We start from the raw sequence: 25274 nt of genomic DNA on the forward strand, positions 1-25274 counted from the left end.
GTGTTCAGTTTCCTTTCATCACACGTTACATTTCTTAATGTGAAATGCGGTGAATTTTAGTTGATTTCGCCAGTGATTTCTCTTCATAAACAAACATTATTCGAACGATTTATCTTCAATCTTTAATTCCTCAACTACACACCATAACACAAAAGTGCAATATATGCACAGAACAGAAAAAAATTTGTTTCTGTTCTGTGATAAGTCTGCCCATACCAACCTAAGAAACTAATACTCCAAAGCATGGCGCTATAATTTCGAATTCAACATTGTGTGAAACATTGATAGAGCTATAAAAACATTTATTAAAATGAGTTGAGGTCAATTCAACAGACATTTACATACCTCCTATTAGCCTCTCCTAGAGGATTTGGTTTTTAGAGCCATGAACATAAAAATACGTTATGTCTATGGAATGAACGAAATTCTCCCTAAATGTAATTTCCAAATGAATGATTTGTATTATTGAACTTTTGTTTTATATTTAGCGTTTTCATTGATTAAATGACAAATTTCCCTATTATTTTATCTAGTTTTGAACTGTAACTTGTGTTTAATAACCAAGTAAACATTAGTTCAATTTGAAACATGAAAAATAATCAGTACCAACTTTTGAAAAAGTAACTTTTGTCTTTTCCCACCGATTATTTAATATATTGTTGTCACAAAAACGATCAAATTATATTAAGTAAAGAACCATAAGATATACAAACTCACTATTCCACCTGAGATATAATTTTTGCAATGACTTTGTGCAGGATAAATAAAACAAAATCGCCACTATATATGAGTTTTATTGGTTAAAAATAAAGATTATATACCATTCTCTGCCTCAATATACATAACAAAGCTGGTTCTGCTTGAACATGCAAACAATGAATCAACTACTACCATTTTCCATAAAAACCTGCAAATAAACAGCATATTACTTAAATGTTGGCCGAGTTGCGTCACGAAAGCGATATAGCAAAGTTTAACGACGTCTTCCGGAAACTTGAGACCAGCCATCTTCTCCTTCCTGCTGCGGCGGAGCTGGTTCACGAACAGCTGTACAAAAGAAAAAACCAGAAATAAATAAAGAGCAGAACACGATTAACAAATAGCTGCATCGACTGGTTCATAAGAAAGCAATTATAGATAACATAAGATGTCTGGAAAATAAAGTAACAAAGTCAACAAATGGAGTTCAGTAACTACTTACGTCTTTCTTTAGCGGGTGCAGGCGCTCCTCTCCGCGGTTCATCTTTACGGTCTGCGTCTCTGTCTCTGTTGGATCTCCATACATTATCTGAAGGAGCTGTTCTAGAAGGCGGCGGTCTACGACTTGGCGGTTCGTCGTCCATCTTCCTTGCACTACGCCAAGAGCTACCACCATCATCGCCTCCTCTTCGATCTCTGTCATCGCCTCTACGATCCCTATCATCCCCTCTGCGATCCCTATCATCGCCTCTACGATCCCTATCATCCCCTCTACGATCCCTATCATCGCCTCTACGATCCCTATCATCCCCCCTGCGGTCCCTATCATCAGCACGACGGAAGTTATTGTCGTCATTGCGCCGCAAACCATCATCTCTCCCACCCCTATCGTCTCGACCGGTCCTGCCATCTCGCGAGAAGCGACTGTCACCATACCTATCCCTGGTGTCTCTATCGAAGGTCCTTCTGATTGGGCGATCATCTTTTTTATCTTCGCCCCCTCTCCAGCTATCTGTGGCGCCTCTAGATTGGTCGTCCGCGCGAGAACGAGAAGCTGAAAATGAATAGTGAGTTAAAAACAGTACGGAATTAGTGAATTATTTCACAATAGTTGCTGGATTGTGCTAAAAGTGTGTACGTTTAAATTTAAAACAAAACAAATATATTACTACTATCGAAGGAGCTGCTAATTACTATATATAAGATTATACTTTGTGAATGTAGATTAGGATTACCTATTTCAATAAAGATTATTATTATTATTATTATAAAAAGGGCTATTATTAGATCTTAGTTCATAATCACCCAATGATGTTTTTCAACCTCCCTAGTTTTAGCAGTTACACTAAATTTCTGGTGTATCTAGTTTACGGGCACAATGCAGTAAACTGAAGAAAAAGTTGTGGAAATACAGGAAAAAACTCACGTTTCCAAGCTTCCGTTCTCTTGGGTTCCTCGCTGGCTCCTCCGCCTCGGTCCATTCCTCTCCGCCAGGGTCCTGATTCTGTTTTCGTACCGGCATCCTTGTCTCTCCAGGTATCTTTTGACCTCTCTCTTGCCCTCTCCCTTTCCTCCTCCATCTTGCGTTCGATATCTTCCTCTTTGGCCCTTTGCAGAGCCGCTGCCCTGTCGAGCATCTCCTTGCGCTCCTTCTCCTTACGCTCAGCCTCCTCCCGCTGTATCCGCTCTTTCTCCTCGCGCTCCCGGCGTGCCTCCTCCTCAAGCCGCAGCCGCTCCTCCTCCTCTCGCTGTCGCTGCTCGGCCGCCTTCAATAATAATAATATATAAAAATATGTACAACTACCACAGAGAAGGGGAACAACTTGGAAGTCTTGAAATTAATGATTCATCTATTCCCTTTAAGGGGGGGCATCTGCCCCATTTCCCCTCTCTATACAGCCCTGAATAGCAGCTAAAGCTGAAGATTGTAGTGAAAAATAAAGAAATTCTGATGTGTCACTTACCTTGCGCTCCGCTTCCTCCTCCTTCTGCTTGAGGTACTTGGCGCGGCGTTCCTCTTTGCGAGCAGCGCGACGCTCGAGCAGACGCCTCTTCTTCTCGGCGGCGAGCGCCTCTTCGAATTCTCTAAGCTTGTCCTCGAACACAATATTGCGTTCCTTCTTGAGCTTCGCGAGGAACTCGTCCTTGTCGGGCTTCATCCGGACGAGGCGGTCACGTGTAGCAACGGCCAGTTTACGTTCTTCGACTGCAGCTGCGATGCGCTCCTTCTCTTGCAGTTCCCAGAAGTTCTGGTCCTGCAGCTGGCGCTCTTTCTGGCTCGCCTGCAGGAGAGGGATCTCCTCGAGACGTTTAGCTCGCTCGAAATAGTCGACCTTCTTCTCTTGAGATTTCAGTTTCGCTTGGAGCTCGCGGCGCTCTTTCTGAAGTTCTTCCGCTTCCTTGGCCGCTATTTGATCAGCGTCTAGTTTCTTGATGTCCTATTCAAACATGTTATTATTAATAAATATACCTATAAAAATTTTGCCAGAATTACTTACATCCTCGTCCAGTTTCTTCAAGATCTTTTGTCCATGTCCCGTCTGGCTGATCTGCTGTAGCTTCTCCTTCAGGTGCCTGTCCTTGATCTGCTGGATTTCGTTCAGAGCCCTCTTTCTCTCCCTTTCCTCTCGCTCCTGCTCCAACCGTTTATGCTCAGCAAGCACGTGCTGCCTCTGAACTTCCTCCAACCTCTTCTGTTCCTCTTCTTCCCGCACCGTATTCAACCTCTCTATGTACTCTTTCCTGTCCTCAATGATCTTGTGTCTCTGGAGGATCTTCTGGTGCTCTCTCACCTTCGTCTCGTGGTAGTTCTGGACCATTGCGGCCCTCAATTTCTCCCTCTCAAGCTGGAAACGAATGAAATTATTGTGGCATTCATCCTGAGAAATCCACACAATTCTTCTACAATTTTCTGGAATGTTACTTAGTAACAAACATATTAAACTAACCTTTTCAAATGGAAATACTGTTGGAAAAAAAATTTCTCAATACAACTATAATACAGTAATGTTGGTCAAACCGAACTATATCTTAAAACACGAGTTTCAGAACACATGAGAGACTCTAAGGAACTAAATATAAAAAACCACAGCTATTATTGAACATGAAAGAGAACGTGGACACATTTTTGACTTAGAACATCCGCCTATTCTGAAAACGTGAATGGTAATCAAGTAAAAGTCGATTTGATTTGATTGCAAAAGTTTCATCACTCACCTTCTTTCTATTCGGATTGATGACTTGTATAGCCTGATTCAGCACAGTTGACATGTTTACCAACTGATTCCGAACCTGCTCGCTAGGCATGACCTGCAGTGTCGGCCCTTCCGGCTTATCCTCCCGTTGACTCTCGCTCAAATCCATACCAAAGTGGATGCACCTCTTACCGTGATCAATCCGAATCTGCATGTCATTGTGCCGGACGCAATCTACGAGCAAGCGCTCCAGATGGAAAGGCGTCGTGAACTTCGCGATATCCAGAAGTCTGGCAAACTCAATGGTCTGGTACACCTGCGCGATCTGCCTGACGAGACGGACCAGCGTGACGTCTTGCAGGGCGCCAATGTACTGCTGCAGGGCCGAGTTTTCTTCTGCCTCAAGAGAGTTTATCACATCGTGCACGCGCTTGCACAACAGTAGAGGGTGGAACTCTACTTCGAGCCAATTGTAGAGGTCCTGGAGCTGCGGGCTGGCTAAGTTCACAACGTTGACACGTACCTAGGAAGAAATTTTGTTTTGAAAAGGACAATCATAAACATTTAACAACTCTTTTATGGATATATTTAAAAAATGTTTTAGTAATTGGCTGTAATAAACCTCGGACAGGATGAGTCCCAAAATAGAACCTTGGGGAACGTCCACTTAATTTCACTTGGTCTTGCTTAGTGATGAAAGTGACAACACTTACCAGATCCTTGAGAAGACTTGCCCTAGTGGGAGGCTGGAATAAGCCGAGAAGAACGGCTAAACGCTGCGCTTTTTCCAAAGGAGACTTATCAGTTTCGATGAATCTATCAAATTCTGGATGAGCAGAAGGAAGGGGAATAGCAAGAGTAGCTATCAACACTCGACATGCCATTCTGAAAAACATCAAAGTGAATAATTTTCAATACTGAAAACATTGTTGAAATTATCATCATTACCTTTGGAGTTCCTCTGCGGTAATGTTCTTTTTCATTTCCTTGGACAACTGGAACAGTTTAAATAAAGCAGCGGCATGGAACAAGTAGTTCCCAGCTTTCCAGAAAACCATGGCCAGTTTTTGGTAATAGTTCGCCATGGTTTTCGGGACTGGGGACTTCTTCGAAAGATTCATCAAGCTGTGGATATCCTCAATAGCCTTATAAGCTTCCTGCAATTTCAAGATTGTTGGTAAACTCATTCAACTTAAGAATAAATATGTGAAATTGAATATTAATCTAAACTAACCTGCCACAATTCCATTTGAATAGCGAAATCCAGCTGATTAAGCCTCGTTTCAAGATTCAGCTGCTGTGTTTCAGGTTTACTCATGGAAACGTTTGCTGTCTGCGTAGGCAATTTGCAAATGTCCTCCAGATGCTTACGAAGTTTGTCGCACAATTTCCTAAACTCAGTTTTCCTGTTGTATTTAAGACAGAACTGGAAAGCCATTCTGGCAATGTCGTGGTAGAGATTTTCGACGTGAGCGTTGGTTCTGAGCAGTTCTAAACACTGACAATAAGATTCCCATAGGAATTTAACCCATGGAGTTAGAATTGTACGGTCTGAGCGATCCTGAGCATCCTCTCCAGAAACAGCACTAATAATAATAACATTATGTAGTAAAGAGGAAACTATCACAAAAAACATATTAAGAAATGGCATAGCAGCAACAAAGAAGCTGGTTGTTGGAACAAATTCAAATTTCCATGAATCTTAAAGGAAATGTCATTTACAGCAAACTAGAATGAAGTATTATCTCACTTATTGAATTGAATAATTGATACCTCCCCTTTTTGAAAATTAGTTTTATCAATTCCACTTGATGTTTTTCTGAGAATACACTATGTTCCATGGATGAATAACTCAAAACAAAGCAAAAATTCCAGTAGCATGTTTACTTACCTCAACAGAATACTTTCTGGAGTTGCTAAGTTGTCGAGATCATCGATGTCGATGACAGCTTGTGCCGACTGTTCCCTAGCGTTTTCTGTTCTCTCCTCAGCCATTCTCAGATATCCCCTTATTACATTCTCCAAGGAACCAACATTGACCGACTGGAACATGTTCCGGTATTGGAAGAGCCCCTCTTTGGCAATGTGGGACTTCCTTAGGTCCACACAGAGTTCCAAGTACTTGAACATGATCGGTTCCAAGACCGATTCTGACCAGTTGTATGCCCATTTCTTGTTCCGAAAGACTTCTTGTAGGGTATCGAGAGCCCTAGCTGGCTTTCCAACTTCGATGAATTCTTGAAAATGAGAATAGTCATGATTAAGTACTGCTTCAACTAAATTTCCATTTCATTTGCTTTGTCATTGTAGTATATAAATATATATCATATAAAAACAAAGAGTAATATGCTGGTGACAGAAGCATACACATAGGGAGAAATTGCTTACCATTAGCTCGTTTGAGCGCATTTTCCGGTCTCTGTCCGTACCTAGCCATTTTGACTTTGTTGCTAGAAACGTCAGATTCACATTAAAAATGATAAATATAAGTATTACCTCGACTTTTACGAGATTTGCAAAACTGATAAGCCCATATGCGACTTAAAAGTCTAAAATGGCCGACGGCTGATCGAATGCCATTGCCGGAATACTATTCTGTGGCCGGAAATTTATAATGACAGTCAATGTTACCAACATCCTTTCTCGAAAACGTCTCAGTTTTAAATTTTTCAACATGAATATTACTACAAAGAAGTTCAGAAAATTTTTTGAATTCACAAATAAAACTCAAATTTCTTGACAACTTGACATTGTCAAATAATGTCTCTTGAGGTGAACTCAGCATCGCTATACGGATGGAATGCACGTTAGTTGGATTTCTTCATTATTTCTTCATCAAGAATGCTGTAGGACAATAATTTTTGACAAAATATTTCACATGGGGAAGGGTTCACGATCACACCAGTTATATTCGATGCATCTTGACTGTGACGTTTTTTCATTTGAACTTAAGGGTGTGTAAATGCTTGCTTCCAGCAGCTTCCAACGGTTAAATCCGTTTTACCACCGCTGAATGTGGAGACGATTATTGCTGAATCAAGTCGCTGGATAAAATTGAAGCTTTTTTTTCTCTGACTAATTACTATACTCTAACAGTGGACAGTTCTGATTTTCTTTATAAAAATCTCGTTGTAATTGGATTTCAAAACGGTCATACAGTTGAGAGTGAATATGATGAAATCACAGTCAAAATAATTAATATCACTCTGTATATGTTTCATTGGTTTTTTCAACGTTTGGCATATGATATATTATCCAATTGGTTCAAAAAGCGCTCTTAAGCTGCATTCAGCGTAGCGCTTTCCACTTTTTTGTCCTGGACGCTGCGATTGGCCCAATGAGAAGCTGTAATTTATCCTGTAATTTTGCAGTTTTTTAATGAATGACATACTGAAATCAGTAAATGTCATCCGTCAAATTGAGTAGGTCGATTTTTAATGGTCGTTTTGCGAATGGAGATGGGATAAAGCTAAAATGTGAACAGTGAATGATATCAACAGAGTTGTGAAAATTGTTTGTATAATTTGCAAACTTATTATTATTGTATGATAACCGCTTTATGAAACTCCAATTTCGATGTGGAAGCAGTTACAGATGGGGCTTCGTGCATTTTTGCTAATAGCATCTAGAGTTTGGACATGCTTATGCTACACATTGAAGAAACAGAGTCGAGCAGTGAGTGTATAATAATTTTTATTGACACGAGATAATGTTGTGTGTTTCATAAACATGATTGTTTCAAGTAATCTGTACTAACTTCTGAATACCGGGCAATATCCCAATTCTCAATTCTCCTGGTCCCTTTTATAATAATTTTTTGATAAGTGTATGACCCTAAAAATCATACAATTAGAAGAGCTGCTCGACAAAATTTGGCAAAGGATTTTGGCAGTGCTCCAGATTTGCATTTTGTGCTAATAACTTTGTTTTTTCAGATAATACAGCATCAATCAGTTAAATACGATATTTTTCCTTTATCACCTTTATCAAGGCACAGACTAAGTAAGTATGACTCAGTAGCAACTTGAGATAACACGGTTTTGATTTATGGGTCTTGTCATCAACTCCCCTTGAGATAACTTTGGAAAATATATCAGATGTCAGATACTACTGTATCTCCTTGGAAAGCAATGTTTTTGATGAAACATTTCTCTTTTAGGTATAGTCAAACGGAAAGTGCTTGTGCTCGATTTGGACGAGACCTTGATACACTCGCATCATGACGGTGTTGTGAGACAGACAGTAAGACCGGGAACGCCACCAGATTTTGTACTCAAAGTCATCATAGACAGACACCCCGTGCGATTTTTCGTTCACAAAAGGCCACACGTCGACTTCTTCCTAGACATAGTAAGAGAACTTCTCAACCAGTGGATAGAAAAAAATACTCTATAATTTTCTTCACAGGTTTCACAATGGTATGAACTGGTCGTTTTCACAGCTAGCATGGAGATTTACGGAGCGGCCGTAGCTGATAAGCTAGACGCCGGCCGTGGTATTCTTCAGAGGCGCTACTATCGGCAGCACTGTACCCCCGACGTGCTGGGATATACTAAAGATCTGAGTGCCATTTGTAATGATCTCTCCAGTATATTTATTTTGGACAACAGTCCTGGTGCCTATAGAGCATATCCTGGTAAGTTACAGAGGCAGTACGTGCCCTGTTATGTGTAGATTTATACATAAAATTGAATGTTTTGTTTAATAAAACTATAATTTTCAACTTTTTTTTCGTGAAATTTCAGTACGAAAGTGCCTGCCTTAAAAAGAAGTGTTGAAATCTTCAACCAAATCATTTTATTGTAATGTTACGTCATTGTTTGAAATTGTGTACAATTTTTCTAGAATTTGAAATCTACAAATTTTTTTGATATTCGAGAATATAACTATTATCATCTTCACTTGAAAATGGAAAAGTTCACAGCTCATACCATTTTAAATTTCATTACCTACAATTTTTTTTGCATATTCTTTGCATCTTTCTCGGTATTTTACGTAAACTTTCACGTGTATTTTTTCCTGCAAGCCCATTTTCACATGTATCTACCAAAGGTTTTCATCTCTCCAAAGGATTTTGTTTTTTTTTCAAGATTTGTCTCCAATTTACAAGGTTATCATCTGTTCAATTGTATAATGTATATATCAGACGTTTTCTTCGTATTGCTTCTCGTTGTAGGTCATTCAATCATTAATATATATAAACTACTCAAAATAATATAGACACATCCTTAAAATCCAACAAGTAAAAAATATGTATTATTTCATGATAAAAACTTCTGGTGTGTACTCCATACTAATTCTTATCATGTTCCATTCAGTTGTTGTTTACTTTTTTACTTCTTTTTGTACTTTTAAACGATAAATGTTGATGTATTGGGTAGCATTGATTGAAGTAGGGTATTCAAGGCGTCTGTAGCCCAAATGCTTAATGTGAGTCATTCTGCGGTTTCCAGAGCTTGGAATCGCTACCAAATTCACGGCATAGTAAAAAAAGCTACAAAGGGCAACAACCCGCAGAGAAGATCGTTTGTTACGACTGTGGGCAATTTGGGGTCGAAACAATTCTGCTAGAACACTGCAAAATCGCCTTATAGAAGCTACGGGAACGCGAATTTTGAACTAAACGATACGAAAGCGACTTCACGAAGTACAACTCCATGTAAGACGACCTGCTAGAGCCCCTAGATTAACTCCAGCTCATCGAGGAAATCGTAGAAACTTTTGTCAAGAGCATCGTAATTGGAATTTAGAGCAGTGGGCCAATGTAATGTTTACAGATGAAAAAAAATTCATGTTTTTCAACAATGACGGACGTGTTCGGGTATGGAGACGTCCCGGTGAACGCTATTTGGATGACTGTGCAAGAAATTGTTCCATTTGGAGGTGGATCGATAATGGTATGGGCTGGTATAACTTTGACCTTGTGGTATTTCGGGAAGGGACTTTAACGGCTGTCCGTAACGTAGAGGAGGTATTGGAACCTCATGTCGTACCATTTGCCCAAAATATGGGCGCTGGGTTCATTTTACAACAAGATAATGCCAGGCCACACGTAGCCAGGGTTGTGAGAAATTTTCCACAAGAGCACAATATTAATGTCATGAGATGGCCAGCTAATAGTCCGGATTTAAATCCTATTGAGCAGCTCTGGGATGAACTGGAAAGACGTTTGGAGGATCATCAGCCCTTCCAGAATTTGAACCAAGTTGCAGATGCTCTTTTGACGATTTACGAGCAGTTACCACAACAAATAATTAGAAATTTGGTGGAAAGCATGCCTCGTCGTTGTGGCGAACTTCTTAGAGCCAGGGGTGGACGTACTCATTATTAATGAACATTTTTCTTAATTTTTTCTGCTCCAAACAGTGCTCATGAATGGAATAACAAAATATTTGATTTCATCTACATGATTTTCATTGCAAATTTGTCAGTTATTAGACCTACAATTGCTCAATTTGGTTAATTTAATTTGAGATCTACTCTTGAATTCAAAATCAAGGAGTCCAAAAACTTCACTTTGACCTTGATGATGACCTTGAAAATTATTTGGATGTCAAGGTCAGTTTATTATCGAAAATCCATGGTTTCCTTCATTGAAATGAAAAGAGCGGGAAACAATACGACCGGATATGGCCTTGAGCTACTCGTAAGTTGAACATGTAAGGTCGATTGAAGGTCAAATATACTAAATGGTAATGGACCCTGCCACTGAAGACAAGGTGGTGTGTGGAACTAGCCAGTGAAAGTTAGTTTCTGTGTGCATTGATCTTGGACTAGAAATCCGAGAATTCAACAAATAGAAACATTGAACTAGTAGGTGATTGGTGCCTTCCTCGATTTCACGTTATTTTTGTTTCAGTTCAACTTGGAAAGTTTTAAACTGGAAATAATTGACAAGGTCAGTCACTTAGAAGACCACTGTAGGGCTGCCAAAAACAAATCGCAGATAGTTTGTACTGTTTCTTAACCACCGAGACTCCTCATTACAAGTTTTGAATGTGTCACCTTCAAACGACCTTCAGAGAACAGACTCTGTGTAACTCAGAGTTATATCTGGACATAATTTTTTTTGTCTCCGCTTCAGAGACAAAATATGGAGTTCCATACAAAAACTGAACATGACCTACAAATGATTTGCGAGATCATTATAAAGGTCAACATCGACTAGTCATGAGAACATTCTCTTTTTATTAACAATTAGAGGCCAAGTTTAGAGTTTCTCGAAGTCATTTCTCGTCGTAATTTTTCCTGCTCTTTTCATTTCTTTGCTAAGGTACTTTGTATCGTTCCTTTACACTATGAGACTCTCCATTACTTTACCATTTTGAATGTTTCACCTTCAAACGACCTTCAGAGTCACTCAAGGTCATATCCGCTCTTGCTGCTTCTGAGACATTATAAGTATTATTATTATTTTATATTTTTCAGACAACGCCATCCCCATCAAGTCATGGTTCTCTGACCCGACGGACATAGCGCTCCTGAACCTGCTTCCGGTGCTGGACGCGCTTCGCTTCACAGCGGATGTCCGGTCCGTTCTGTCGAGAAACCTGCACGCGCAGAAGCGATGGTAGATAGGTGAGTCCCCTTCTAACTCAACTCTATACAGAGCAGTTTGTCGTTTCAGCCGTAACAGGAGCGATTTACCGTCAAACGGTAATCCTTCGAAAGTGCTCGAGCAGAGCGACAACTGCCTCGACAATATCGTCTCGCAAGTACAAGAGTTCGAGTGTTCGCCCCTCAAAGAGGGCGCGAGTAAAAAATTCAAGTCACGCATACCCCAAAGAACGTGCATTAACTGATACGATACCTGTTATTGAATAGAGACGAAACGGTCGCACGAGACAGATTATTGACTATCGCTTGAATCTTTTCTAAAGTGTAAGAATTAAGATGTAAGTAGTCGTTGTATTTGATCAATTAGATATTACGGAAGATTGGTATTGTCTTTTATCTGTCTGTAATTCTTTGGAAGGGTAAGTCCCGGAGGGGGTGAAGTAGCTGCTGGTACTTTTAATGCTGGATAAGTTGTTTGGGGTGGAGGTTTGCAACCCCATTTTGGTAGTCGGTTGAATTGCTCAAGTTCACAACTTTTGGTTAATGCAAATTGTTCGTGGATAGCACTGGTCTAAGAGACAAGACAAGAAAATGAAAAATGCATAGACTTCATGCATACAAAGCAAATTCGGTCTTCAATGGATCTTCACATATTTAAGTATGTTTGAAATGTTTTGCAATAGTGTAATTCTACTATTATTATTAATGTTTAGTCAGATCTTCAAACATCTCCGAGTGACTTATTCACAAAATCATTTTCTACTTTGAATTAATTGTATGACTAATATTTCTCAATGTTTTTGGACTTTATAACTTCCATTATCTGAGATTTAAACAGCTAAATCGATAGAGAATCGGACAAGATTCTGACTAATTGGACTCTTCAATGGTTTATGTTACGCAGTAACTTTTCGGGATGAGCTTTGTTTTATTTTTAGCTCAGGGAAAGTTATAAACCAAAAAAACAAGGGACATTGACTCCCCAACAAAAAATGTCTCTTAAAGGATCCATTATTCGTTGTGGTATCTAAAATCAGGAAATTTCGGTAGATATTCGAGAATTTTGTAGTTACGACAGTTTACCTCTCAGGTACAGAATTTTGTTTTGAGACTATTAATAAATGAAACAAAGGAAACTTCTAGCTCACATCCACGTATAAGGTGAATATTCTAAATTCATCATGTAAATGAAATGAAAGGGGTGAATAATTTATATTCCTTAATAAATGTGCTTGTCAAATGTCATAAAAATTTGAGTGGAATTGGCCATACCTGATGAAAATCCACGTGAGGACTTACTTTTTCAAGTTGGACTGATCTCTAATACCCAACTGAAATAGCAGAAAAAGAGTCTAGGGAGCTTGCAAAACATCTCAAACATGCAAAAACTCAAACCAAATTAAATTTTACTGCCAGTAACAAGTCCAGAATATTTTTGTCGATATCTAAATCACAGAACATAACAGATTTCCTCTTCTTATATTCTTCTTTTTCTTTTCTTATTCTTTTTTCTTCTATTTTCTTCTTCCTTTTTTCATTTCTTTTCCTCTTCTTTTTCCTTTTTCTTCTTCTTTTTTCTTACCTTCTATTCTTATTTTTCTTTTCTTTTATACTTATTTTTCTACTTCTTTTGTTTGATAGTCCTAGCTTCCATAAGATGGCGCTATAATGAGCAGCTCTTTTCCCATTATGTGATTACGCACAGAGATGACTTGAAAAACTCCTAGGAAACTGAACAGTCATGCTTTCTGACCAGTGTGGAATATAAAATAGTATTGACTAACAGTTAACAGATCATTTCAACTGATTAATAAGCAAATTGGTTCACGAGCCCACCCCTTTTGCAACTAGTGCTATTTTTTGGGGAGAGAATAGTGCGATAATGTCTCATGCTTGAACTTTTGTAGTTGAAATTGTTTGTAGATAATACGAATAAATTTTATTTCGTTTTCTGTTGATATTTTATTTGTGACGCCTTTTTTAAATTCCCTTAGTAGGTTTGGCTTGATATCATACAGGACGGAATTGAAATACATGAAATAGTGGATTTTTTCAAAGGCAGAGAATATTCTGGCTAATACTGGAAATTCTGGTCACTATACTCATTAGTGACAATTCTTCATTAGATTTTGAGAGAGTTGGTGGTTGAGATTCTTCTAACAATAGTTGTTTCATTGAAGAAAATGAAATATTCTCTTTCAGATTTAGAAATTTATATTTAATTGAAATATTATGTTATGTCTTGCATCATTTTTTCCTGTCACAAACATTTTACAGCGTTTTTGACTAATCTTAAAAAATTCTGTACAAAAAAAAAGTTTTTTCATTTCTTGTGATTTTCAGAACAGAAAAGAATGAGAATTCTCAATCGGTGTTACAACAATCTCAGTTTCCTCCTATATAGACGAGTACTTTTATTTATGAACATAACATTAGCGGATTTTGAAAGTATGGCTTTCCTAACATTTGTAATCTTGGTTTGTTTCTTTCAATTTTCACATGAATTGTCATTAATATAGGTGCGAATGTGATAAAGCCTGGATGGAAAAAGCTATCTTCCAACTTTCCTGCAACCCTATTGGTGAAGTATACTCTTTTGTTATAGTTTTTGCCTTTGTTTTGTTCAAATTATATTTTTGTATATTTGTTTTACGTCTCCAGCTTTCTTAGCTCGTAGCTCACTAACTGTTTTATTTGTAACTGTAAATATTAGGTTTAGCCGTTTGTCGTAGATAAGCCATAATATAAATAAAACCAATGATTTGGTTAGGTTAAGTTTTGATGTCGGTTCTTTTACGTGTTATTACACACTTTGATGAAAATAAGTTATTTAGTGATAACGCAATATTCAGGTTGCTTTTACTTATATGTTTCAAACAGTATAAGAAACCAAAGACAAGATATGTTTTATCTACTGTACTGTGCGTTTGTATGTTTCTGCAAAAAAAAATTTTTGATTTATTGTAAAACTTACCCCTACGATGAAAAACGATATTATTTGCTGATTCTTTTCCAAACTTGCAGATGAGTATTTCGTACACCGTTGTTCGTTCAAATAGTATCCTTCTTACTGAAACCTTATTACGAATGTCTAGCGAAGTTGTAGTTGAATGTTCTAGTTTAAGTATTTTTGAATACATAGCTTTATGGATGATTTTCTGTATCAGAAAATGCCGAAAAGTTCATTGTGCATTCTCCATATATCCAGTGAAGAAAGTTACCCTTTTGTTATCATTGGATATAGCCTAATTCGACGATAAAATCGTGTACATATAGTTAGGAAATTCCTGACGCAACAAGGAGTAGGAACTTTGCGAGTTACACCGGAAAATCTTATTTGAAAGACTTTTTTTGATGGGGAATGTTTCTTACTGTTTTTTTTGGCTTGTTACATTTCACAAACTGAAAATGGACAGCGCTGAATGAATAGAGAATCTGCTGAAGTATAATAAAGGGCAAACTGAAAAGTTAATCTCCAACTTGATTTTTCAGGGTGTCCCCTTTATTACGCTTCAGTAGATTTATTTATTTCTCAGATAGTGGAAAGTTATGAACTGAAAAAGCAGTAGGAAATCCTTTTTCAAATTCAACTTTGTAGATATCAGTTCATAAGGGCCCCATAATTGTACCTTGGGGCACAACAAAGTAAAGGTTTGGTTGTTGTGACTCAATTCCATCCTACAATTTGTAGTGTCTTGTGACATGTTGCTGGTACTTACGAATTGTGTTGATTATTGTACAAATCCTGTGCAGTTTGTTTTTGACACAGGTCCTAACTTCATTCTTGAGTGTGCATTGGAAGTTTTGTAAAAGAATATTGATTATCTAAATAGTTTTTGCCTATATTCGTTTAATTTGTTGACATCAGAATGTCAGATTTTTTTTCAATACTGTAGGTAGGAGCAAAAACACCTCCAGCCTGTTTTGCTGATTTTCTCTATAAGCAGATCATGTCAATGTTGATTTTGAAGAAACATTATTCAAGATGTGTAAAATCTTGGAGAACTGCGTACTCTCTTGTATTTTTTGCGTACTACTGTAACTTTTGGCCTTCAAGAATTTTCATCCACTGCTATTATTGCTTTAAACTTTACACGAAATAAGAGAAAGAACAATTTGTTTAGTTGTTTTATGAATGTTTATGTATAAATTTGCAGTTCTTTTTAGAAAATAATTTGTAAATAAGATATTGTAGTATATTTTACGTTGTTATTTATGATTTTACCAGATGTAAGAAGACTATTTTACTCTGAACAAGTACCTACGATTGACCTTTTACAAGAAAATGTAAATTATTTGGTTAGAATAAAATTGACAGTACAGTGTGTGTTTATATTACCCTAGTACATATTTTCCAGTGATTCTACACCCCAGTTGAAGGAGTTTGTTTCAAGATCCACATTCAGATGAATCAGAGGCCAGGTCATATAAAAATCTAAATGGGCCCAGAACTGATCCTTGCGAGACACATTGTTAAGATTTAGCGAGGCTGATATATATTATTGTTCCTTATTCATGACTGAATTTCAACGAGATACGTGTCTTGCAAAAGAATTGTGAGAAATAGTTTCAATATCTAATGATTATTATTGTTTATTCATATATGAATGCTTCGTTTTTGCACCTCTTGTTCTATCCACGAGATGGATTCCGGTTGTGTATCGTATACTTCAGATCTAGAGGCGTTATATCAGGTGATCTAGTGGGCTTCTCTGAAGGGATCACGTTTGCCTCACTACAGGTTTGTGAAATTTGTCAAACTCCGACGAGTTTTCGAGTAGTATAAGGTTTCAGCAAGATGAGGTACCTCTTTATTACAATGACCCACTGCATTAACTGATATGACACCCTTAATTTTTGGTGAGTATATCTTCATAATCAATACCGTTTGTAAGATAAATAATGATTCTGCAGTTATGATTTTATGGGATTTAAATAGTAGCTATGTGGCTCGTTTTACATAGCAAGTTCTATCGATAATGTTAATTAATGTCATAAGGGGTAAATAATAGTCAGTCAGAATAACAAAATAGTTTATTGCGTTCCCAAAAAATATATTCAACAAACATATTCGTGGTATATATTTTTTTAGAATATACAATAAATAAAAACTTGTAAAATCTCAACACACGATGTGGTAACTAAAAATAAAAGTCATGTCGTACCAATATGTAAAAAAGTATTGTAAATTTACATAAACATCCTAATCTTTGTCGATATCATCTTTGTTGCTTTTTCTACTGTGGCAAGATTCTGAATCACAGTCCCTCGAATATCTGAAATTACAAAAAAAAGCCTCGAAAATAGTTACATTATTATAATTATCCAGTAATGTTCGTCATGTATACTGCAAAAGAAAACAGTTTCGAACTTATTGAAACTCTCTATTTGAAAAACTTCTCGCTACAGGAACCACAAAATACTTTTAATAACAATATCGAAAAATATATATTTACATGATCTCCAAACTGGATTCGCTTGTCTTCATGCCGTGCTCTGGTTCAGACGATCCGGATCCAGACCCCAAGTCTTCTAGCAAGTCTTCCTTCCTTCCTTCAGGGTCACCATCTTGCTCGTCGTTGTTGTCGGGAGCTACGCTAGACATTTGCCATGCAGGTATCGACGGTGGGACAACTGGAATATTAGCCACTGAAGGGAACTGTTTTCTGCAAACAACAATGACGGTAAACAATTGATTGGCAGGTTTAGGAAAATGACTGTGCACACAGGGCAGCATTTGTGGAGTGTAAACCATGAAGAATTGCATGCTTTGTTCATTTCTCAAGCTGCCATGTTGCCCAGTTGAAAGAAGATTAAAAATTTGTTATGTTAAGTAACATTCACGAGGAACTCGGTGGAATGCTGAAATACTAACCTGCTCAGCAGAAGTCCCTTCACACTGGAGATTTCGGATTTCAGATCATTGAATTGCCTACTTGTAACTTCCTCCGTATTTCTTTTTCCTATTTCAACTTTCACACTTTCCAGCTCATCTTTCAACTGGCCAACAGTTGATTTCACATTTTTATCTAATTCTTCTATAGACTCCTCAATAGACTTCTTTTTTTTACCAAATAAAAATGGAGCGATATACCTCTAACAGAAACAACACGTTAGAAAAGACTATACAGAAAGTTGTCAAACTTGAGTTACCACAAACAATGACGTACTCACCATATAAAACTTGTGAATAAGATAAGCAGCAATGCTGAATAGCGCAACGTTTTGTATTACATCCCTTATCCTACTGAAAATGCTTAGTTGGGTTTGATTCCTATAAAAATGATTGCTAGCAGGGCTCGGCGTGAGTGGTAGGGGTGGCGGAAGACGATTCTGTTCCTCGTAGCGCTCGTAGGACCCCGATTTTTCACAAGCCAGTTGAATTTCTTTGTCGGTCAGGCCTTTGCGTTGGAGAAACTTTTGCTTCTGAGCCAACGGGGTGTTTATCACGTTGGGATTTTGGAGGAATTTTATTGCTGTCTGGACCTAATGATAAGATAACGTGAACTGATAAGTTTGAGCAAAATTAGTATTTACCATTTCATCGCGAACTGGAGGGATATCAACAGGTGATTCTTCTGGGCTGGAATCCATTACTGAGGCATTCAGTGATAGTACAGTTCAAATCACACTTTCAAATTACTTATCAAAGTCCGATTAGAATAATGTGATTATAAAGTCAACTTTGAACATTATAATGCTAAAATAACAGCAACCTGCAATACATGCACTACCTTCACAGTTTTTTTAGTGTCAGCCTGACACTAAAATTCTGTCTCTATTTCTCTCAATGTTCCCAATACAAATTTTCTGAATTTTGTGTTTTGTGAATACCAACTGGGAACAAAAACCGTTTTTTGTTGGCGAATGATTTCTTCAGTAGTTCTGCCAGTTCAAATGTTAGTGATTGTTTTGCAATAATTTTTGTATTGAAATACTTTTGCTGTGCTGAGAACATCTTTCCTTTTTGATAATTGCAAATCAAACGCTTTTTCCAATCATTGCAACTGCAATACTCTTCTCGACGCGAGTTTCACTAACCAAGTTGGCGTTTTCAGTTTCCTTGATTTGTCTTTAAAAAAGGAATTGACCAGAACAAAAATGTGTTGCTTTTGAACACGACAATTCAGGTTTGTCACTTTCATAATGAATCCATTACACATATCTCTCTCTTTCTCCAGTTTCTATGGCCGTTGCTTTCTGTGCGGCGCATTTCTTCTCCTGTTATACCGTCCATTACAATTTGATATTTTTAAATTGTTTTGCGGAAGAATAATCTATTACATTTGCATAATTCCATGAATCTGATATTTTTTCTTGTTTATCATTTCAAGTACATTTTCACAGCTTATGTCAAACGTCCATTACCTTGTTTATTGTTGTAGATAGATTAAACAAGAAATTGACCTTTATCAACAGAATACAACATGACATAATAATATGACAGATAATGACAAGTATGATTTCTGGAATAAGTATAAATGCAGGATTGAATAAATATATATGAGTTTCATCACATTTATCAAGTTTAGAAATAAAGCTCAGATTTCAATTCTGAGTCAATGGAAGCTTTTAAAAATTTGCATCAATAAATGGTGCATGCACATTCAAAAGTTGCGAAATTCCTTTTATTGCTAAATTACCTAAATTTCAGTACTGAAATAATACTTCGTTTGGCTACCCTGCTACAATTTTACATTCGAAAACAAAATACTACAGTTCCGATATTCTGTGATTTGAATTTGGGACTTTTGAAAGGAAACACTGCCTTTTCCTAAATATTTTTTTATTATTAATTTTTGAGTATTTCAAAAATTCTAAAGTCGAGAACGACAAATAACGTAAACAAATGTTGGCAGTAAATGAAGGATAATAATTCTATTAGGTAGGAGGTTATCAAAAGAAACATGGAAGAACATGAAAAAGACCTCGAAGATGTCCCAGATATGAACAAAAAGAATAGTATCATCGAGAGTGGAGAAGCAATGGATCAACTCATTACTATTGATGGAGAGGAGAGAATTACCTCTCACAATGAATTCGAACCAGTACCGCTAACAAATAACTTGAACGCTGACGAATTAGATCCAGAAACTACTGCAAAATTACGAGGAGATGCGATAGGAGACACCTTATACAGTCAATCTTTTGTACTGAAAACTTTGCTGAAATTCGCAGACTTAAATTGGAACCAACAGTTTGAGGAAGACCTGTGCTTTTTGTGGGATATGACTGCAGAGAAGAGTGTATGTGAATACTTGTGGGAATTGTCTTTCCCATCCGTAGCTTGTGGTGCAGTGGCGAAGTATACTGAGAACAGATTCATTGAAATTGTGATTGGAACTCTTGCAAACGTGTTATGTGTTGGGTGTGACAAAACTATGACAAAGGAAGAGATCGGTGTTATTATTCAGGAGCTGGACTCCGATGATCATTTGGTTTTAATACAAGTAATGCGTTTCATATCTTCTGTAGCGTTTTCATCTTCAGAAACACCATTCATAGATGAGGAGGCCATGAATCGATTGTGTTTTGTGTTGAACAATTCCATCAATACTGAATTGTTATTGAAAACGTTGGAAACAACTGCTAAATTGACAGTTGACTTCAAGTTGGACAAGAATTTGGTCAATTCCAGTTTGTACAATGCTGTTTTGACAGCCTATTGTACCTTACTCGGCAGTGCCTATTTGGAGTTAGACACGAAAGATGGCATCCTTGCCTGTAGGTACATGCTGGAAAATGTAACTAATATTTGTGGCTACATTGATCGTTTCGAAAATGCCACACTCAAATTGGATATCACCGAAAACCTTGATGGGTTCCTGCAAGAAGCTATAAAGATTATTAAATACCTCAGTCAGGAAGAAAACTTATTGCCTGTGACTGATGACACTATTTTTTTCATGTCTGCCTTTCAATATATATTCATTAACCTCAATGTGAATTATAGTCCAGAAATTTTTATAGCAATTTCTAAGATCCTGTATATTGTATCGGAGATAAGAAATGAAGTTGAGAGACTTTTTGAGTCAACTTTAGAGTTGGAGTGTTTTCTTATCTCTCGCAGCACAAAGCAAAGAATTTTCAAAGACTTGAAACTTTTGTCTAAACATAAGAGAAAAACTGTTCTTGATGTAGTTTTGGAAAATGGTCCGAAATTTCATTTTGCGTTTGATTTGAAAGATTTAAAGGATGAAGTAACGTGAAGGATTATATATAATAAATTCACTATTTTATAGAAAACTTTGTACCTTACATCTATTTGTTTTTCTGACTTGTCATAAATGTATTTTATACATAACATGATCAAATAAAGATATCATCATCATCAGTGTTAATAGATGTTTCTGATAGATGGTTATTTGTTGTAATAAATTACAAACTGAAATAAAAACTATTTATCAATAGTCCTATTAATTGAAAGTACTATTTTATATAACGATTAAATTTCATTACGGAATTAATGTCTCTATCGACTTGAATTTCCTCAATCTGATTCTGAGATTTCTAAAAATTTCCTGATCAAAGTCTAATAATGATCCCTAACAAAATTTAGGAACTACTGCACTGGACATGTTGAATATAGATGGTAGATGCCACTTCTTTTTCAACAGAAAAATATGGATCTTTTCAATCAACACAAACGCGCTAAAGTTTCAATTTGATTAACAGAATAATCAAACGACTGTTATACCGCCGATAAACCTGATGGTAATTTGTTAATTTCACAGATAACAATAATTGTGATATTTTGTTTGTTTCAAAAGTAACCAAAAAATATGGTTTGGTGGCTTTAAAATCCATACTGTTCAACAGGTTAAATATTTTAGATATTCAACAAGGTTTCCTGAAAATTGGTGAACCAAACGTCAAAATACTAACCGAAGATTTTGTTTTGGTGGGAAATAAACGAAAATGTTCGGCACAGTCTGTAACATTTTTCAGGTAACCGCTGTTAAATATTTTTGTCAAATTGGTTGAGAAGTTTTTATATTTGGAACATATCACCTTAGTTCAAAAAATCGCATCTCTTTCTGTTCTCTGTACATTCATAGGACACTATGTCGTTCCGTGTTCCCTGTACCTCTCCGTATTCCGTGTCATTTGTTAGACCCTGACCTAACCTCAACATTAACAAAAAAAAAATGTTCAAAACAGTTTGTTCCAAAAGTTTGAACGAAATAAAATTTTTACGTTATTTTTCTCTAGAAAAAAAATATGATGTTATCGTAGTTGGAGGCGGTCATGCGGGAAGCGAAGCATGCGCTGCCGCCGCTCGAATGGGGGCCCAAACTTTACTGGTCACACACAAGAAAGAAACAGTAGGTTGGTTGAAGTCACAGTGAAAGAATTGTTCCTGTTAATATTGAAATGATATATTGTAGGCGAAATGTCTTGCAATCCTTCGTTCGGTGGTATCGGTAAAGGGCATTTGATGAGGGAAGTTGATGCTTTGGATGGAGTTTGTGGCAGAATTTGCGATATATCAGGAATACAATATAAGGTAGTTATTTTTTACTTTTTCAACTTATATTCTAGAGTTCTTTGTGTAGCTACTGAATACAAGGAAGGGACCAGCTGTTTGGGGATACCGTGCCCAAATCGACAGAAGTTTGTACAAACAAAATATGCAAAATGAGCTATTTCGCAATACTCCAAACCTAGATGTGCTTGAAGCTCCTGTGGAAGACTTGATTGTGGAGAATCCAAGAATTAATTCTAACAATCAGACTTGCATAGAATGCAAAGGAGTCATCTTAAGTAAGTACAGTGGGTACATAATAATTTTCCTGGCTAGTTCCGATTAAGTTGAATAAATATTCACTGAATATTACAGTTTAACAGAACTTTTGAAACAACCAAATATATGAAATTTCACATATTCTTGTTTTTATCATGATCCAATCAATTTAATGATGTGCTCCACTGTCGGTGGCAGGGAAGTCACAGTATATCACAGGTCTCTTTCTCCGTAACCTGTGAGCCCTCTATATTAACGATTTCCATATAATGTGTGTTGTAGATATTGTTTTGCAGAGTCCATCATTTTTTTTACGTCCGTTCAATTTACCAGATTATAATTGATTTATAGGAGACGGAACAAGAATATCAGCCAAAAGTGTTGTCATAACAACAGGAACGTTTTTGAAAGGTAGCATAAACCTTGGCCTGGAAGTTTTTCCAGCAGGCAGAATAGGGGATGAACCTTCCATAGGTAAGTTTTGGCATATAAAATCTTTAGGTTAATCCGTATCTTCATTTGTTCTGCTGTAGGGTTAGCGAATACTCTAGAAAAGCTGAATTTGAGAATGGGGAGACTGAAAACTGGCACTCCACCCAGGTTGAGAAAAGACACAATCAATTTTGACGTTTGCCTTGCTGCGGGAGGAGACAAGATGCCTCGTCCATTTTCTTTCATGAATAATAAAGTTTGGATAAATGTATGTACGTAATTTCAATATCAAATTTGGAGTTTTGTGGTTGAATTTGTTTTTGGGCCCCCTTAGTTAATAACAAAACGATGACACCACTTTATATTCTAGCCAGAAGATCAACTGGATTGCCATTTAACTAAAACTACCCTGGCCATCGAAAAAATTGTGAAAGACAACCTACATTTGGACCGTCACGTCATTGAAGAAGTCACAGGGCCGAGATACTGCCCCAGCATAGAATCGAAAGTCCTCAGGTTTCCCGGAAGAGAGCACCAAGTGTGGCTCGAACCTGAAGGCTTCGATAGCGACATTATTTACCCAAACGGACTGTCTTGTACACTTCCCGAGGAGTACCAGTGGCAACTCATACGCAGCATTCCAGGTAAGTTGCGTTTTCCAATCGAAAAATTTTGGTTTCTTTATGGATGTGTTTTTCGAAGGCCTTGAAAAAGCAGAACTGGTGAGGCCGGGGTATGGGGTGGAGTATGATTTCGTGGATCCGAGGGAACTGCAGCCTAGTTTGGAGGTAAAACGAGTCGAGGGTTTATTTTTGGCTGGACAAATAAATGGTACGACTGGATACGAAGAGGCTGCTGCACAAGGAATTCTTGCAGGAATCAATGGAGGTGCAAAAGTAAGGTTCATTTGGAAAAATTCATGGCATTGTAGACATATAATCATAAACCAGCAACATGGATTCAGTTGTGGTAGATCTACCAGTACAAATCTGCTCATTTATCAACACTTCATAATAGATGCCTTCGAAAATAGACATCACGTTGATTCTTTTTAAATAGATTTTTCAAAGGCATTCGGCCGTGTATATCACAATTTGTTGTTGCGTAAACTAACCGCTTTGAGACTCAGGAAAACGTTCTGAAATGGTTTGAAAATTATCTTTCCTGCAATAGTATCACCTTAATGGTCTTATAAATGGTTTAATAAATTCCTTTTGAACAGAATAAGACTGGTAGAAGACTTAACATTTTCAGGTAGACTGTTATATTTAATAAATCCTTTAAAAATCAGAAGTGACAACTATCGAGGAGAGATACATATTTTCTATGACTTGATTGATGCCTTTTAGCTCATTTATTGGTCACAATTCCTGAATTGCTCAACAATCTAGATTCTTATTCATCTTGAGTTATAATAGAATGTTAACTTCTTTGGGCCAACCTAGTATAAAGATTACTAATTTATTACAAAATAGCAGTGTAGACACGGCCTATAAAACCAATATTAACTTTACTGTGCATATAAAATATAGGAGAGACTAGAGTTTGAAGTAAGATAAATCAGGAGTTATAAATTTTCGTGCGGATCATGCCTCATGTTCAACATAGGTCAGACTGGATGTACATTTGAAACATGCGTTAAAGAACATAGTGGATCTTCAACAAACTTTAAAAAAATGCATGATGATGAAGGCTCACGTATTGTATCGATAGCTTTTCTACATTTTCCAGGCTCTTGAAAGATCCTCCTTAACAGTAAGCAGAACGGAGGGCTACATAGGCGTTATGGTCGACGATTTGACCACTTTGGGTACCACAGAACCATACCGCATGTTCACCAGCAGGGCTGAGTTTCGTTTAACCCTCAGACCAGACAATGCTGACCAGAGATTGACCCCGAAAGGTTTTGCCGTGGGATGTGTGTCACAGGAAAGGTTCGACAAGACTCTTGAAGTTGAAAGGCTGCTACGAGATGGAGTGGAGTTGCTGAAAAGTGTCTCGAAAACCACACAACAGTGGAGACATTTGCTGGGATTGCCCGAATCTAGAAGTTTACATAAAAGAAGGTACGTTTGCATGTCTTTCAACGGGCCACCTATCTGTTCCTAACTGCTCTTTCTTTTCAGTGCTTTTGATATGGTAGACAATCAAGGCATCACGATAACCAGGCTGGCTGAAGCTGCTCCCGAACTGCTTTCGCTCACTCACGATCCTTCCTTGGAGAACAGACTGCACATCGAGGCTTTGTATCATGCCGCGGCTGCCGAACAACTGGAAGAAGTCCAGGAAGTCAGGAGAGACGAAGGCCTCACCATTCCCGAAGATTTGGACTACAATTCGAATTCGCTCAATCTCAGCTTCGAAGAGAGGGAGAAGCTCCTGGCAGTTCAGCCTCAGACGGTGTGGTGATTCCTGAGCAAGTTTTCGGAGTGCTTGAATTTTGTTTTGTTTCAGATCGCAGCAGCGAGTAGGATACCAGGCGTGACGCCTTCTTCCGTTTTCAGGCTTCTCAGGTTCGTGAAGCAGAGGAGGGAAATACTGCCGGCAGTGTGAAGAGAAGGCAGTTTCTTGTGATATTATTTTTCCTAGTGAGATCTGTTGATATAAATGACAAACTTGTGGGAGGAGTTTTATTTCCGAGTTTTTTT

The 25274-nt window shown here is 37.4% G+C and overlaps 5 protein-coding genes and 1 long non-coding RNA gene across 14 annotated transcripts; 4 read left to right on the top strand and 2 right to left on the bottom strand.

Moving 5' to 3' along the window:
* Positions 1-776: 776 nt before the first annotated feature.
* On the bottom strand, positions 777-6486 carry eIF3a (eukaryotic translation initiation factor 3 subunit a). 2 transcript variants are annotated; one of them, XM_074175471.1, is made up of 11 exons: positions 6282-6486; positions 5785-6130; positions 5128-5479; positions 4842-5050; positions 4607-4778; positions 3916-4416; positions 3198-3545; positions 2664-3137; positions 2126-2465; positions 1202-1753; positions 777-907 (listed from the first exon to the last, which is right to left on the bottom strand). In XM_074175471.1, the coding sequence occupies exons 1-11, from the start codon at positions 6328-6330 to the stop codon at positions 888-890; spliced, it is 3363 nt and encodes a 1120-aa protein (XP_074031572.1). In that variant the 5' UTR covers positions 6331-6486; the 3' UTR covers positions 777-887. The 2 variants fall into 2 exon arrangements, with proteins under 2 accessions (XP_074031572.1, XP_023029140.2); XM_023173372.2 differs by having other exon boundaries at positions 777-1047; positions 6282-6485.
* On the top strand, positions 1701-2208 carry LOC141482448 (uncharacterized). The gene is made up of 2 exons (XR_012465541.1): positions 1701-1831; positions 1975-2208. It is a non-coding gene; the product is annotated as an uncharacterized lncRNA (long non-coding RNA).
* Positions 6487-7288: 802 nt separating the features above from the next.
* On the top strand, positions 7289-15772 carry Dd (CTD nuclear envelope phosphatase 1-like protein dullard). Of its 7 annotated transcripts, XR_002723797.2 has the most exons (7): positions 7289-7568; positions 7829-7895; positions 8053-8243; positions 8301-8529; positions 11322-11463; positions 11521-11788; positions 13970-15772. XR_002723797.2 is itself a non-coding variant. In XM_023173374.2 (6 exons), exons 1-6 carry the CDS (start codon positions 7470-7472, stop codon positions 11693-11695), a joined length of 903 nt encoding a protein of 300 aa, XP_023029142.1. In that variant the 5' UTR covers positions 7289-7469; the 3' UTR covers positions 11696-12105. The 7 variants fall into 7 exon arrangements, 6 of the variants coding, with proteins under 6 accessions (XP_023029142.1, XP_074031580.1, XP_023029143.1 ...); XM_023173374.2 differs by lacking the exon at positions 13970-15772 and having other exon boundaries at positions 11521-12105; XM_074175479.1 differs by lacking the exon at positions 13970-15772 and having other exon boundaries at positions 11508-11664.
* Positions 15773-16469: 697 nt separating this feature from the next.
* Positions 16470-18216, bottom strand: Pex14 (peroxisomal biogenesis factor 14). 2 transcript variants are annotated; one of them, XM_023173377.2, is made up of 5 exons: positions 17988-18215; positions 17625-17936; positions 17326-17546; positions 16907-17116; positions 16470-16726 (listed from the first exon to the last, which is right to left on the bottom strand). In XM_023173377.2, exons 1-5 carry the CDS (start codon positions 18042-18044, stop codon positions 16654-16656), a joined length of 873 nt encoding a protein of 290 aa, XP_023029145.2. In that variant the 5' UTR covers positions 18045-18215; the 3' UTR covers positions 16470-16653. The 2 variants fall into 2 exon arrangements, with proteins under 2 accessions (XP_023029145.2, XP_023029146.2); XM_023173378.2 differs by lacking the exon at positions 16470-16726 and having other exon boundaries at positions 16903-17116; positions 17988-18216.
* An 820-nt stretch (positions 18217-19036) lies between these two features.
* Positions 19037-20791, top strand: LOC111517287 (uncharacterized). Its single transcript, XM_023173379.2, has one exon. It carries the CDS (start codon positions 19358-19360, stop codon positions 20657-20659), a length of 1302 nt encoding a protein of 433 aa, XP_023029147.2. The 5' UTR covers positions 19037-19357; the 3' UTR covers positions 20660-20791.
* A 753-nt stretch (positions 20792-21544) lies between these two features.
* Positions 21545-25247, top strand: LOC111517288 (5-taurinomethyluridine-[tRNA] synthase subunit MTO1, mitochondrial). Its single transcript, XM_023173381.2, has 10 exons — positions 21545-21779; positions 21839-21957; positions 22007-22214; positions 22546-22668; positions 22728-22894; positions 22997-23270; positions 23329-23522; positions 24358-24692; positions 24753-25026; positions 25081-25247. Exons 1-10 carry the CDS (start codon positions 21599-21601, stop codon positions 25177-25179), a joined length of 1974 nt encoding a protein of 657 aa, XP_023029149.2. The 5' UTR covers positions 21545-21598; the 3' UTR covers positions 25180-25247.
* Positions 25248-25274: the final 27 nt, after the last annotated feature.

Source organism: Leptinotarsa decemlineata, unplaced genomic scaffold, assembly GCF_025532065.1.
Source record: "Leptinotarsa decemlineata unplaced genomic scaffold, Ldec_3_MD MMD2_tig00001064_RagTag_RagTag, whole genome shotgun sequence".
NCBI lineage: Eukaryota > Metazoa > Arthropoda > Insecta > Coleoptera > Chrysomelidae > Leptinotarsa > Leptinotarsa decemlineata.

What these genes read in the sequence shown, in the direction of transcription:
- eIF3a (XM_023173372.2), bottom strand. Translation starts at nt 6,330, where the DNA reads ATGGCTAGGTACGGACAGAGACCGGAAAATGCGCTCAAACGAGCTAAT. An exon ending in TGCGCTCAAACGAGCTAATG is followed by an intron (nt 6,131 to 6,281) that starts GTAAGCAATTTC and finishes CTCATTTTCAAG; the next exon opens with AATTCATCGAAGTTGGAAAG. An exon ending in CAAGTCTTCTCAAGGATCTG is followed by an intron (nt 4,417 to 4,606) that starts GTAAGTGTTGTC and finishes ATTTCTTCCTAG; the next exon opens with GTACGTGTCAACGTTGTGAA.
- Dd (XM_023173374.2), top strand. Translation starts at nt 7,470, where the DNA reads ATGTGGAAGCAGTTACAGATGGGGCTTCGTGCATTTTTGCTAATAGCA. An exon ending in TGAAGAAACAGAGTCGAGCA is followed by an intron (nt 7,569 to 7,828) that starts GTGAGTGTATAA and finishes TTGTTTTTTCAG; the next exon opens with ATAATACAGCATCAATCAGT. An exon ending in TGCCTATAGAGCATATCCTG is followed by an intron (nt 8,530 to 11,321) that starts GTAAGTTACAGA and finishes TATATTTTTCAG; the next exon opens with ACAACGCCATCCCCATCAAG.
- Pex14 (XM_023173377.2), bottom strand. Translation starts at nt 18,044, where the DNA reads ATGGATTCCAGCCCAGAAGAATCACCTGTTGATATCCCTCCAGTTCGC. An exon ending in CTCCAGTTCGCGATGAAATG is followed by an intron (nt 17,937 to 17,987) that starts GTAAATACTAAT and finishes TCTTATCATTAG; the next exon opens with GTCCAGACAGCAATAAAATT. An exon ending in GAATCCAGTTTGGAGATCAT is followed by an intron (nt 16,727 to 16,906) that starts GTAAATATATAT and finishes TTGTAATTTCAG; the next exon opens with ATATTCGAGGGACTGTGATT.
- LOC111517287 (XM_023173379.2), top strand. Translation starts at nt 19,358, where the DNA reads ATGGAAGAACATGAAAAAGACCTCGAAGATGTCCCAGATATGAACAAA.
- LOC111517288 (XM_023173381.2), top strand. Translation starts at nt 21,599, where the DNA reads ATGTTCAAAACAGTTTGTTCCAAAAGTTTGAACGAAATAAAATTTTTA. An exon ending in TATCAGGAATACAATATAAG is followed by an intron (nt 21,958 to 22,006) that starts GTAGTTATTTTT and finishes TTCTTTGTGTAG; the next exon opens with CTACTGAATACAAGGAAGGG. An exon ending in GAATCAATGGAGGTGCAAAA is followed by an intron (nt 23,523 to 24,357) that starts GTAAGGTTCATT and finishes TACATTTTCCAG; the next exon opens with GCTCTTGAAAGATCCTCCTT.